The sequence below is a fragment of the Artemia sp. Qi Xiang Cuo genome, chromosome 2 (genome assembly GCF_049724085.1).
Source record: "Artemia sp. Qi Xiang Cuo chromosome 2, ASM4972408v1, whole genome shotgun sequence".
Classification (NCBI taxonomy): domain Eukaryota; kingdom Metazoa; phylum Arthropoda; class Branchiopoda; order Anostraca; family Artemiidae; genus Artemia; species Artemia sp. Qi Xiang Cuo.
The window spans coordinates 88,193,216-88,207,598 of NC_142795.1; the positions used below are offsets into that span (position 1 = coordinate 88,193,216).

General features: G+C 36.1%; 1 protein-coding gene across 1 annotated transcript; it reads left to right on the top strand.

The window, feature by feature from the left end:
* The first annotated feature begins 1,764 nt into the window (after positions 1 to 1,764).
* LOC148955755 (pupal cuticle protein 20-like) lies at positions 1,765 to 9,324 on the top strand. Its single transcript, XM_089104124.1, has 3 exons — positions 1,765 to 1,808; positions 6,765 to 6,877; positions 8,986 to 9,324. The coding sequence occupies exons 1-3, from the start codon at positions 1,797 to 1,799 to the stop codon at positions 9,236 to 9,238; spliced, it is 378 nt and encodes a 125-aa protein (XP_088960250.1). The 5' UTR covers positions 1,765 to 1,796; the 3' UTR covers positions 9,239 to 9,324.
* Positions 9,325 to 14,383: the final 5,059 nt, after the last annotated feature.

Here is a 14,383-nt window from a genome sequence, read left to right on the forward strand (position 1 = left end):
TAACGTAAAGAGCGTGGTATTGACTAAGGGGAGAACCCCATCATATACGTAATAACATATACGTAATAAAAAAAAACAATAAAAAGACAAGCGATACGGCTCAATAGTAATAGAAACTTTTAAAAACGTAACTTTGATGTCAATAAATGTATCAAAAGAATGGGCTTATAATGCTGATTCTAAATATATGAATTTTATTAAGTTTAGTATTACTGATCAAAGGCTACGAGCCTGAGAAAATTTACCTGATTTTTTACGAAGGGGGGAAACATCCCCTAAAAGTGAAAGAATTTTCATGAAAATCACATTGACAGATTCAGCGTATCAGAAAACCCTATAACATAGGTTTCAAGCTCATATCTGCATAAATCTCCAACTTTGTATTTTTTGCCAGAAGAAAAATATACGAATATAGAAGTTCGTTACGTAAGTTAATTTGTAAATTACGTCAGAACCAAATTTAGAGACAGCCATTTAGCAAAAGAAAAGTAAAATTTTTATGCAAATTTTGTTTACTTATTCAATGACGGCGAGCCAAAATAAAAGCTGCATTAACTAAAAAACGATCAGAAATTAAATAAAAAAAAACAAGTGTTTTAAACGGAAAGTAAGGAGCGACATTAACACTTAAAACGAACAGAAATTATTCCGTATATGAAAGGGGCTGTCCCCTCCTCAACGCCTCGCTCTTTACGCTAAAGTTTGACTCTGTCTCACAACTTAATTTTTAAAACAATAAAAAACTTTAGCGTAAAGAGCGAGGGGTTGAGGAGGGGACAGCCCCTTTCATATACGGAATAATTTCTGTTCGTTTTAAGTTTTAATGTCGCTCCTTACTTTCAGTTTAAAAAACTTGTTTTTTTTATTTAATTCAACATCAGAAATGGCATCTGAAGGGTCATTTTTGTATCCAAACATCAGAGAACCCTATTGCAGAGGTTTCGATGACTTCAATCATCTAAAAGATCAAAAGTCGAGGAGAATAAAATACTCTTCTCTGTCCAACCGAAATTGCTTAGTAGAAAAATACTACTAAGAACTTATTCAATAAAACTACTGTTCATCGAAAACTTTGACAAAATATTCAAAATTTGGTCCAAAAATCTAATTACAATCCACTATTATAATCGTTAAGCAGAAAAACTGACAAAGCAGGACGTTACCAATCAATTTACAATTATGAGTATATACACTTAAAGGGCAAGAAACCAGGGCTTAAACTAAGATGTGATTGCGCACATATTACCTTGGTTAAGCCCGGGCAAGATTTATAAAACGACCAGAAATTAAATAAAAAACAAGTTTTTCAACTGAAAGTAAGGAGCAACATTGCAACTTAAAACGGACAAATTTTTTCGTACATGAGGGGGGTAGCTCCCTCCTCAAATCCCGACTCTTTACGCTAAATTTTGACTTTTGTCCCAATTCTTTAAAAACGACCGCTTCAATCTGTTCGTTTCAAGTTTCAATGCTGCTCTTTACTTTCAGTTGCAGAAACCTTTTTTTATTTAGTTCCATCAAAGCGCTGGACTTAATTTTTAATGTATGTGTATTGTAAGAATTCTGTAAACCAAATAGTGTTTTTAATTTCCTGTTACTACCTTCCCAAATTCTATGCTTGCAAAGATGATCCAAAAAAGCCCTAAGGTCAAGACGACTCCTACATTCACATATGATTTTCAAGAATCTTCTTCCACAACGAAGCAATTGTCCTTGGAAGAAGAGCAACTATTATTTTGACTATATAAGCAAATCTTAAGATGACAATGGCATCAGTTTTTCATTGATAAAGCAATATGAAGGTCTTTGTAAGTGTATTTTTTTTCGTTAATTTTGTTTCTAGATTAGCTACAGCAGTCTTAGCCAAAGACCATTTGATATTAGCCGTACCATTCAACAGTGCATAGACCTTTAGAGAAAGGGGGTTGGGTCAGAGCATTTCCCTGTAGGGTATGGGTTTAATAGTTCAAAATCTGTATATTTTTGTGGCTAAGCAATTTTGGGCCTTATAATGTGCTTTGAAAAAATGCTCGTAAAGGGCAAGTACTCAAATTGTACGTAGGTTATTTCTTCCCACCTCGCGTGTGTTCATGTCAAGTAAAACTTGTATTTGGTAGCCACCGCTATTTAGCATTTGACAAGGGTGTATTTACATTGTTTAAATGCGAGGTTGGGTAGAAAAAGTAACAGCAACATAATTATACTTTGTAAATTAATTATATTTAGTCTTTATTCTTTAAAAACATCAAACCCTCAATAAACCCCCAAGGTGTTTGTAGTTTCTCAACTCCTTTCTTTGATTTAATTATTCATCCTAAAGTACAACAAAAACCTTGCTGAAACCTTTCTTGTATTTTCTGGGTTAATTTAAGATTTTAGCTATTTATTAGGATCGTATATGTTTGATCATCCAAAGTATCAATTATTGCTATACCTCATAGGTAATATTTGAAAGGAAGATCATGCGTCCGAACTACCCTCGGATGGTTTTTGGGGTGAGGTGGGCTGCTAGCCCCCACATAAAAAGTTCACTTCAAAGATTATTAAATTCAAAGGGTGTAGTCCAACCAATAAGTTCAAAAGCACATTTCCAAGGGGGAGGGGCAGTTGTTACCAAGACCTTTATTTTACCAAGATTTAGATAGGAACATTTTCAATTTCCTATTTCTATATAACTTTTGTAAATTTCTCCGTGTTTCCCAGGGGGAGGCATTACCCCCTTGCGCCCCTTATGCCGACGTCCATGATCCAAAGCCCTCGTGAAACTCAGTACCAACGTTGTAAAGGCTAAGTGCTGTAGGCCTACTTGCATTTATACTTTCATACACATATAGCGTTATTTACCGCAAATCTGCCGTTGTATAACAAATGATCTTTTTCATTAACATTTTGAGTAGCATCTTTTAGTTCGATAAATAACAACTTTATTTTTAGTCTTTGATTTTTTTAATTTTTTATTGCTTCTTTTTCTTTTATTTGGTGGGAGTAATACTATCTTGATTGTGACTGCATATAATAGAAAAAAAGGTATAAGTGCATTAAACGTACTCTTTTATATACTGTATATGGAATGCCAAACTGGAGATGCAACAGACAGCGTGACAGATACCCGCCAGACTGGTTAGTTCAATACCCTCTATTAAGATTTGGAATGCATAGAGTAGTTTTCATTGCGTTTACGATATTTAAACTGTTGTTTTTTGGGGTTTAGGGGGGGAGGTATCCAGGTTAGGTTAGGTTACGTATTTAATATATGGTATGCTTTACCCCCCCCCTCCTAATGTGCAAATATGTAGCCCAAATTTGCTTCTAAACTATTATGTATTGCATCCTATATTCATTAGCTTTAACCAAACTTTACTTCTTTAGCAGTATATAAAAGAGTGCGTTTAATGTACCAACACCGAAAAAAATATTAAATATAAATATTTTAATATTTTTTCGGTATTTTCGGTATTTCGGTATTTTTCGGTAATTTTCAATACCGAAAAAAATATTTGTGCATTGAGACAAAAAAAAACATGTTGACCCTTGATTAAAGACTTCTTAAAGTTCAACTTCTTTTTTGAAAAAATGTAAAAGAGGTGTATCATATGGAACCTGTAGGGAATGGTAGTAAAAATTGTATAACCAAGTATTTCAAGAAAACGAACCAGTCTGAAGTTCTCTCTGTTTTGTACTTGCTTCGTAGAAATATTAAGTTTATTTGTAGTGTTGATTTCCTTCTTTTTTTGTCAGATTTTTCTAAGTTAAAGCCAATTCAATCTAAAATAAAATCAGGAAACCCTCCTACCTCTCCTCTAGAAATAAATAAATCCCTAAAAATGAACCTAATTTTAAAGCTGAATTTTAATTATAAAAGTCTTGGACATAAAAGTTTGAAAAAAGCGAATTTTGGCAGGATCCATCAGTAAATTCAATGAACCCTTGGTCAAGGTTCTGTTTACATTCGTATCCAGTTTGTTTATGAATGAATCAAGTTGTGGAGCAACCGGTTTTAAAACCAGTTTAGAAGTAGCAAAAAGAGAAGCCAAAATTAAGTAGCCATTGCGCTCATTAGGAATATTTTTACTGATCGGCTGTGATAATTATAAGTGCGACATGTAATATTTTTGTAACTCTACAGGAGAGCAAAAAGAGGGAAAAAAGTTTGTTGGCTGTGGTAGCTCTGAAAAATGAGGCTAATGGGGATAAAAAAAACATATTCTAAACGAACTTTTTATGCTCTTTTCAGTGGTATAAATCAAATTCAGGTATTCGGAACAAACTCAAAATCATTCCGTTTTATGGTGTATATCTCCTTTTTCCTCAACAAAAAAGGAGACATATGCCAGGTCCCCCTGTTATAGCTCCATAAGATAATCCTCTTCTGTCATTCTGAATTGGAGCAAGACCTGATAAAAAAAAATGAGAATACCACATAGAGGCTTATATCTCTTTTTATCTTCATAATGGGTCAAGATAGGACGATTCTGACTGCACCATTCAATTCCTCGTGTTCAGTTACCCCATGCATAGCTCATTTTCGACCAAAATGACTTATATCGTACTTTTAATTCCAGACTTTGTTAGTGAAAAGATTAGTGATTAAGAAAAGATGGGACGAGAGGAGAGTCTCCATTGTGATATAAATAGTAGGATTTGTCTGGATATTATTTTAATTTGAGTAATTATTTGGGCGGGGGCCAGTTACGGGGGAGGGGCAATTGCCTTCCTAAATTTTCAAAAATACCTTTTTCGCTAGTTCATTAAAGAAATCGAAAAAAAGGTACTTATGTTTTATGCCGACCACACTCAAGAAGTGAAGTTAGATTAATCACAATGAAATAACAAAAATTACAATGAAAATTAAGTTAATCACAATGGAATCACAAGTTAATCACAATGAAAATATAATACTTTAGTAACAAAATTATTGAAATTACAAGAGAGAATTATGGAAAGCAGGTCGCCCAGAATGCATCATATTAAATACCTAACCTAACCAACTCTATATATTAAGTATTTTATTAAAATATACATGCATAATAGTTTATCTCACTCAGGCCAAGCTGATTATCTCCGAGCGGACACGGAAAATACCAGTTTTAAGCAGATCAAGAACAACAGTGTAGTCGGTATAAAGCGTAAAATAAATCCCACTTAGATTTTTAAAAATACCTCGTTTTTGTTCCTTTTTCCAAAAAAATAACACACCAGTGCAATCTATAAATATATTTTCTAATTGCTCAAATAGCTTATTTTAGATACAGTATTTAAGTAGTTAATCCAACTAGTCAATGGCATGCAATTGGTATCAGAAATATTCTCAAAAACCCATCATAGGTGCAAAGAAAATTCCTGGAAGTTTATTAATTATTGATGAAGGAATATAATTATGTACGATCAATGTTTCTTTGAAGTTTCACTAAACTGAACAGTGTAACTTGCGAGGCTTTAAATAAGCCACAGTTTAATGGTAAATGTAAAACCGATATTTACTTCAATTTAGCTCTAAAGTTTTACGAATAAAATACAGAATAAATAACGTTCTTTTTTTAACGGCAATAAGTACCAAAATGACTAATATAAACCGAGGGATCGCCAACTTCAAAAGGAAAGTATAACTGATGGTGTACCCCACATGCAGTGAAACTTTTTCGTGAGTGGTACTTCGTGTGCCATACGTAGTACGAAAAGGCCGTAGGTGCACCACACCCGGTGGAACAACTCGCGCTGTTGCACATATTGCGGCACAAAGTAGGGGACTATTTGAAGTAAACATGTCTTTAACGTTACAACAATACTTTTTTACTAAACTCTTGGTCTATAAGAAAACAATCCTTGTGCAATTTTTACGGATTGTTTTTCAAGAGTTGTAATTTTTCCCTTTCATTTTTAACTTTTTATAATTATTTATGTTATATTTATTGGATACAGAAATCAGTTGATTTCGGTAGCTTTATTTTACAATTAACAGGATCTTAAGAAAGTTATTTTGAAAAGCAGCTCGATAGGTATCCCTTACTTTATGTTTATTATGCGTGACCTGGTTTAGCCAAATTTACAACTTCAAATACGCGTATAAAATAAATAAATGAAGTAGAGTAGCCATGAAGAAAAGATTCCACGACATACTATCATTAAGACTGAACCTGGGCTAGGGCAGTGAACGGCTATGAATATAGGTAAAATGAGAAATGATATACCATTCTCAGTGACTTCAATAGGAGGGGATAGGGAAAGTTTGTGTGCCCCTCCCACTAGATTTTCTCTTACCGTCCCGTTATGAGTAGGGTCGACTGGAATAATATTTTAAAAGCATAAAGTTTACAAAAAAGTTTTTAATAATACAAAGAAAATTGTGCGAACATAGATTAGAATATTAGAAGCTACAATGATAACAGTGGTTAAGTATGTTTCTGAAAGGTGGGTGCTCCGAAAGACCAAGGAGGATTTATTATATGTTTTCCAGAAGAATCGTCTACGGATAGTTTTGGTTGTGAGTATGAGTGACCGTATTTCAAACAGTAAGCTGTGTGAAAAATATGGCTCTATCCCGCTTTCTAGAGTTAAAATGAGAGAAAGGCTGAGATGGAACTTCTTGGGAGGGTCCAGAGAGGGAAACTTTAAATATATTGGGATGGAGGAAGAACGTACGTAACTGTGTTGCCCTTAGACGGCTGGGTGGTGCAACCAGTTGTCTGTAGTACTAGTTGAATGACACTGAGTCATAATGAACTAGCTATTTTTAATGAGTTATTTAATCATACATAATGTTTTAGATTGTTCTTGCCGCTGTCCTAGCCCTATCATGCGCTGCTCCTCAAGACGCGGCCCCTGTACAGATCGTTGAACAAGAACAGGAGGTGAACGGAGATGGAAGCTACCAATTTTCGTAAGTTTTAGTTTATGTGTTTTCTATCGTGTCTGCATTGTTAGGGGCATACCCAAATGTGTGGAGATGGGGTTTCGGAGACTAAAGTTATTCCAGGGGCTCTTGTTCTACAACATTTGCCCTACATGTAACAGAAAACATAGTATTACATTAATTTTAATGGTCCTTTTTTGTTAAAATAAAAGGAATTCGGATCGTAAATTCATTATTTCAGTATCAGTATCTGTAGAGCTGATTTGACCCTAACGGCTCTTTTTTCTCAAATAAGTTCTGTAAATGCTGTCGAAAATTATAAAAATTAATTGAAACCCTCTCCCCCCATCAAATTTCTTGGTGTGCTAATGTTGAAATGGGCTAATAACATGATTTTAAGAAATTCCAGTTTGTAACTGCAAGGCCACTTTAAAACGAAGATTTTAATATGGTACCAAGGGCTACCCCTCCTTGCATTAAACTTCCCTCCTTGCACCTCCACTTTTTAGTGTATCAAAACAAACTCATTAGGACACAGTTTGCTCGTATTACCTGAAGTTGGAGACACTGGGAAAGAGTAATTGAACATATTTGGAATCGTCACCCTGGAGGCGAGGAGCTGAGTTACACAAAGCTATCTGTTGAGCATATGTAGCAAAGGTTTGGCAGTTACAGACAAATGGTATTATTAAAATGAGTCATTTTCATTACACCGTAGTTATAATTGTAATCACAGACGAGTCAAATGAGTCATTAGATCACTTTTTCAGAAGGGAGGAGAGAGGAAAAGGAAGCACAAGAGTATTTTCTCAAGAAATTAAAGAGTTTATAGGTTTTAATTGTCTAAGCCTTACGATTGTTTCATTAGTTTTGTAAACTCCATATTTAGATGAGACTTAATTGGAGTTTTTCGTCAATATTGTAGTACAGCCTATGCTAGTAGTATCTCTCTCTCTCTCCCTCTCTCCCCTCGTTCTCCCTCACTCTCTTTCCTTCCCCCCTCTTTCTCTCTCTCTCTCTCTCGCTCTCTCTCTCTCTCTCTCTCTCTCTCTCTCTCTCTCTCTCTCTCTCTCTCTCTCTCTCTCTCTCTCTCTCTCTCTCTCTCTCACGCACACACACACACAAATAAAAATAATCAAAACACTAAGAAATTCCCTATTTGTATAAAGAAATCTTACTACTTCTTCCTAAGCTTTACTAAAACCGCATATTATCTTTCCCTGTTTTAAATTACTTATAGTTTTGGACTGAAATTTTCTGTTTAATTTCTATGGAAACTTTCCCTTCCAAGGATCAAATACAATATGATTTAGATAGTGGACGTGGGATGGTTAGCTGTGTAACCAATCATGAACAGTGGAAGCCAAGAACTTGTCTCGATTTCTTCATTTTCCAGGCTTCATTTTCCCTATAAGTTTTATTTGAATGACTCTTCTCTCCAAAAAAATTAGAAAAATAGTGCCCTAAAACTGAACATATTCACGTTTTGGAAAATCTATTTATGAACGTGTCCGGGTAATCTTTCCTCGAGTGGAGAGGAGGAGGAAAATCAAAAATTTGTAAAATTATGTTTTTAGCCCAGTTTTTTTTTTCGAGAGGTAGTATCCCCTATTTCGAAACTAAAAATATTACCTTACCAAATTTTTTCAGCCAACATTTTCAAATTTCTGAGGGAAGAATTCCCTCCCCTTATATCTTCCATATGCAGGTATATGTATACATAGCCACATAGGAACAAACTACTTGGCGAGGACGTAAAGTAAGGGCTTAATTTCGGAATGGTAAATAAAAAAAGAGATAGCGGAGAAGCCGTGGCCTCGATGGGACAAACCTCAGTTTGATGGATAAATAAATAATACATTGTGCCAGCGTCGCTCTTTACTAAGGCAGCGCTATTGTGCTGTCTATGATTGAGGTCGTGCCTGCTCTTTGAGGCGTTTTCGGATTTCTTCTCCAACAGGTTTCAGGTTTCTTCTTCGGGTTTTGGGGATCCTCCCCAATGTTGATCCTATAAGACCTCTAGGATAATATAATTATGTCGTGCTTTTAACTCATCTTTATAGTGTATTAAGCATTGATTTAATAAACTCATTTTCACTTTCCTTGTGTTTGATTCTAATATCGCTACATTATAGCTTCAAGACAGAAGATGGCGTTTCTCGTTCAGAATCCGGTGTCATTAAGGAGCTTCCAGGTGATGAAGATGGTGATCTAGGAGTTTCCCAGGAAGGTAGCTTTTCTTACACAGCCCCCGATGGACAAGTTATTACTCTGACATTCACAGCTGACGAAAACGGATTTAACCCCACTGGTGATCATCTTCCCCAGCCCCACCCTGCCATTCTCCGAGCATTAGAATACATCAGAGCCACCAGTCAACGAAAATAGATACCATATGAAAGGTCTCTTTGTTAAAAATGTAAATATAAATTTTTAAAATTTTTATAAAAAGGAAAATAAAAGTACTACAAATATATTATGTGTTTTTAATTCCACAATTTAGCTCCATAGACAGTAGAATTTCAATCGTGCAATTTGGCGATACACTGCATCTGGCGGGACAATCGTAGAGCTGTTTTACCAGTTCAACGGAAAATTAAGCTCTTGTGGTTACCAGTTACTTTTCCTTGTCTTATGATTTAGCTGTTTTACCAGTTCAATAGAAAATTATGATCTTGTGGTTACCAGTTACTTTTCCTTGTCTTATGATTTAGCTCAACATCCCCTGAATATTTCAATTTCATAACGTTAGCCGTTCCAAAGGTATTGTGCAGACACGCCCTTTTGATAACATGGATGCACGTGGTAATTTTTTATTTAGTTTTTCTTTAGCTTCCCCTGAAAGTTTTAATTTTTACCGCAAACCGTTCATGAAGTATTGCAGATATGCCATTTAGACAACCTGGATGCACTCAAAGTATTTTTATTTAGTTCAATACCTTCCTGAAGGTTATATGAACATTTCAACTTCAAATCACTTAGCCATTCTTGAGATTTTGTAGATACACCGTCCGGACGATACGGACGTACATTGTGTCTCTTGGTTTAGTTCAACCTACCACTCAACATTCCAGAAAGTTTCAACTTAATACCCAAGGCCGTTTCTTTGATATTGCACATACACCGTTTTGCTAACCTTGATGCATATAATTTCTTTTGATTTAGCACAACGCCTCCCTTCAACATTCACTTAAAGTTCGATTTAATTGCCATAGCCGTTTCTGAGGTATTGTAGATATGCCCTTTTGAGAACCTGGATGCACGCAGCATATTATGATCTAGTTCAACATCTCCAAAAAGTTTCAACTTAGTACCCTTAGTCGTTCCTGAGATAATTCCAAAGCGCTCTTTTGACAACCTTGGGTGTATTTAGTGTCTTTTGATTTAGTTCAACATGTTCTGAAAGCTCCAATTTAATACCCTAAGCCGTTCTTGATGTATCACAGATACGCCCTTTTGACAGTCTGCATGCATGGAGTCTCTTTTGATTAGATCCAAACTTCCTCCTCAACGCTCTCTGAAAGTTTCAACTTAACAAAGTTAGGTGTTCCTGAGATGCTGAGAATACTCTGTTTTGAAAACCTGGATGTAAGTATTGTCTTTTGATTTAGCTCAACACACCCCTCAACATTCCTTGAAAGTTCCAACTTAATGCCCTTAACCATTCCTAAGATATTGCAGCCATACCTTTTTAAAAACCTAGATGGACACACTGTGGTTTTTGGTTTAAATCAAAAGCCCTCTAAGTATTCTCTGAAAGTTACAATTCAATATCCTTAGCGGTTTTTTAGGTATTGCAGGTATGCCCTTATGACAACCTCGATACACCTAAATGTTGCGATTCAGTTGAGCATCCCCTGGAGGTTAGACTTAATATCGAAGTCAAGTGGAAGTTAGAAGTCAATGTAATAACACTAGCTATTCCTATACGCCCTTTTGAAAACCTGGATGCAAATAGTGTCTTTCGATTTAGCTCAACATCCTCCTCAACATTCTCTGATCTTTCAACTTAGTACCCTTAGCCGTTCCTAAGATATTGCATATACGCCCTTAAGACAACCTGGATAAACTCGAAATCTTATTTTATAACTTTTTGGTAATATTAAATCGATTGGCTTCATCAGTATTTTCACTCAATGGCGTTTTGGTGCACTTAGGCCTATAGTTGTCGTTTTGTACCACAAAATGACAGAAAACCCTACTTGCTGCTGTAGGCCTGCAATTTATTTGTTACTTAAAAAGGTCAGTAGAAATTTCAGTTTCCTTTCTATTGAACCCTCCGCTGATATTCTAAGGCGATTGGTTCGATCACCCCTGGGGTAAAAAAACACAAATAAATTTGCCTCCGTGACCATCCGTCTCGCTAAAATAAAAACAAACTTTATATTCTTGTAGACAGGGGCTTGAAACCCCCTACAATAGAGTTGTCTGATATTGGATAGTGCATTCACAGGCAGCGTAATCGTACTGTCTAAGTGAAGAGCGATATGGTTTCAATGTATTATTAGTTTTTTTTTCCACCAACCCACTTCACATGGAATGAGTTGTCGCAGAACCTTTGAAAGTGTCTCATTCGGTTCGAAATTGAAAGTTCTAGTGCTCTTTTTAAGAGTCAAAATATATTGGTGGGAAACCAGCGCCCTTTCCACGCCCTTTGTTGTTGTCTACCCCTCCCCGTCAACCATCATAAACGTCTGACCAAAATGTTGAAACAACAATTATATTCAAAATGGTCGGAAAGCCATTAATTATAACTTAAGAGATTAAATGACCCCCTAAAGACAGTGGGGAAAGAGCTTTAAACAAAGCAAGTTGTCCATTGTTTACATATAGCATTTTTTCAGAAAATGGGAGTATATTTGATCCAGGGAAACCACCAAAAGCATTAAGGTGAAACTTTGATGTTTGAAAGGTACAATGTGTACACAGGTTGTTAAAAAGGCCTACCTGTAATATCTCTGCAACAGCTGAGGATATAAAGTTGGAACTTTTAGGGTATGTTGAGGGGGATGTTTAACCTATCAAAGGATACTATGTGAATCCAGATTGGCAAAAAGGCGAATCTGCAATTTCTTAGGAAGAGTTAAAGGTATTAAGTTGAAACTTTTTCAGTGCATGCTTAGAGGGATGTAAAACTAAATCAAGCGACACTAAATTAATCAAGGTTGTCGAAAGGGCACACCCGCAATGTCTTATAGACACTTAAGGGTATTAAGCTGATGCTTACTGGCCGGACCGTATCCAGGATTTTGTTAGGAGGGGGGGGATTATTGTATTAACCGCATCAATAATTTTTATGCAGCTTTATTACGTTTTGATGTGTCAGTCAAACATTTTTCGTTTTGTGGGGAGGGGGGGGGGGGTTCAAACCCCCTAACCCTCCCCCTCCTGAAAACAACCTTGTTTCCAGGACTTGTTGAGGGGAATGTTGGTCTAAAACAGATGGTGCCAAGTGCATTCATGATGTCGAAAAGTCATATGTGCAGTATCTCAAAAACGTCTAAGGATACTAAGGTGCAAATTGCAGTTTACGTAGAGGGGGATGTTGAGCTAAATCAAAAGACCTTACAAGCTTTCATATTTTCAAAACGACGCATCTGTAATATATCAAAAACAGCTAAGGAGGCTAATTTGAAATTAATGGGGCATTTTGAAGTAAATCAATGGACACTATTTGCATTCAGGTTGTTAGAAGGGCGCATTTACAATATCTCAGGAGCGCTTTAAGGTATTAAGCTGAAATTCCAGTCAAGGGCGTATGTGTGATATATCAGGAACGGCAAAAGATATTAACTTGAAACTCCCAGAGAATGTTGAGGGTGTTTTTGAACTAAATCAAAAGATACCAAGTGCATCCCGGTTGTCAAAAAGCCGTATTTGTAATTTCTTAGAAACAGCTAACGATATTCAGTTGCAACTTTCAGGGAATGTTGAAATAGCACCATAATGGTCAAAAGGATGTATCTGCAATATCTCAGGATTGGCTATAGGCATTTCGTTGAAACATTAAGGTTACATATAGCGGGATGATGAGCTAATCGAAAGACACGGTGTACCTCCAGCTCGTCAAAAGGACGTATAAGTAATATCTTATGAACGACTAAGGGTATTAAGTTGAAAGTTCCAGGTAATATTGGGGAGGGTTTTTTGACCTAAATCAAAAGACGCTATATGCACCCAAATGGTCAAAAGGACGCATTTGAAATATTTCAGGAACAGATATGGATACTAAGATAAAACTTTCATGGCATTTTAAGGGGGATGTTGAACGAGATTAATGGACCCTGTGTAGATATGGGTTGTCAAAAGGATTGTGGGGCTACTGAACTAAAACAAAACTTAATATCACATATTAAGTTTTAATAATAATAATAATAATTTATTATTGACCCACTATACAGAAAATGAAGTGGAGTAACACAAGAAAAGAGAAAAAAAAAACAAAAAAAAAACACAAAGTTACATTTAAAAACAACACAAAAAATAAATATTAAACACAATGCGCGGTGGCTACCAGGATAAGTGGGTGGTTAACACCCAAAGTAGCATAAATGTTCTCTTGAAGACGGCTACTGTGTCTGACAAAACAATTTACAAGATCCGGAGCGCCGAAAATCCATATCATCTTTCTATTACTGTACATGCGAGATAGATAAAATAAAAACTTGAAAGATCGGGAATACATAGGTTTAGGATTGTTAATATCCCGTAACAGTATGTGACGGCCAGCTGGGACCAAAACTGCATGATCACAAACTCTCGAGGCAAATTTAGCCACTACTTTTCTGTTATATCTTCCCCTGTTGGGGACAATTTTGGCATACCCCAGTTTCAGCTTCTCTTTAATATCACTCAATGCCTGGAAACGAAATAAGGTAAGCGATTTGTAAATACTGATCCCAAGCCATCGAAAAGATTCAACACTTTTTACAGAAAATACGCCGCAATCAAGCGGCGTCGCTGACGATTTTGAATTAAGCACTAAATATTCGCATTTATCAGCGTTGATGGTTAATCCGACCTTCCCATACAGCCGCAATACTAGTAGCACACACTTCATTAATGTAAAGTTTGACCTGCTAACAAGCATAAGATCATCCGTATATGCAATATTGGAGACGTTTTACAACCCTGAAGAGTAAGAAAGCGATATCATAATAAGAACTTTCAATAAACAAGCTTTAAAAATATGAGGTGAAAGCACACCACCCTGACGGACCCCAGATCTAACTGGGATTTTGCCAAAGGCCCGGGAGCCCTGCCTCAACTGAATAAATGAATTCTGGTACCAAAACCGAAGTACACAAATAATTGAACTATTTATACCCAAACGTGCCAGAGAAAACCATGCCTGAGAGTGACAAACAGTATCGAAAGCTTTACATAGGTCTAACGCACAAAAGTGAACTTCCGTGTTTCAACGATGTGCTTCTTGTAACACCTTTTCAAGTATACGGTGGGCATGCTGGCATCCTATACGCGACATAAAACCGAACTGATTTGCGTCATAATCCACCTTATCTTGAATAAATG

What these genes read in the sequence shown, in the direction of transcription:
- LOC148955755 (XM_089104124.1), top strand. An exon ending in GATGGAAGCTACCAATTTTC is followed by an intron (nt 6,878 to 8,985) that starts GTAAGTTTTAGT and finishes GCTACATTATAG; the next exon opens with CTTCAAGACAGAAGATGGCG.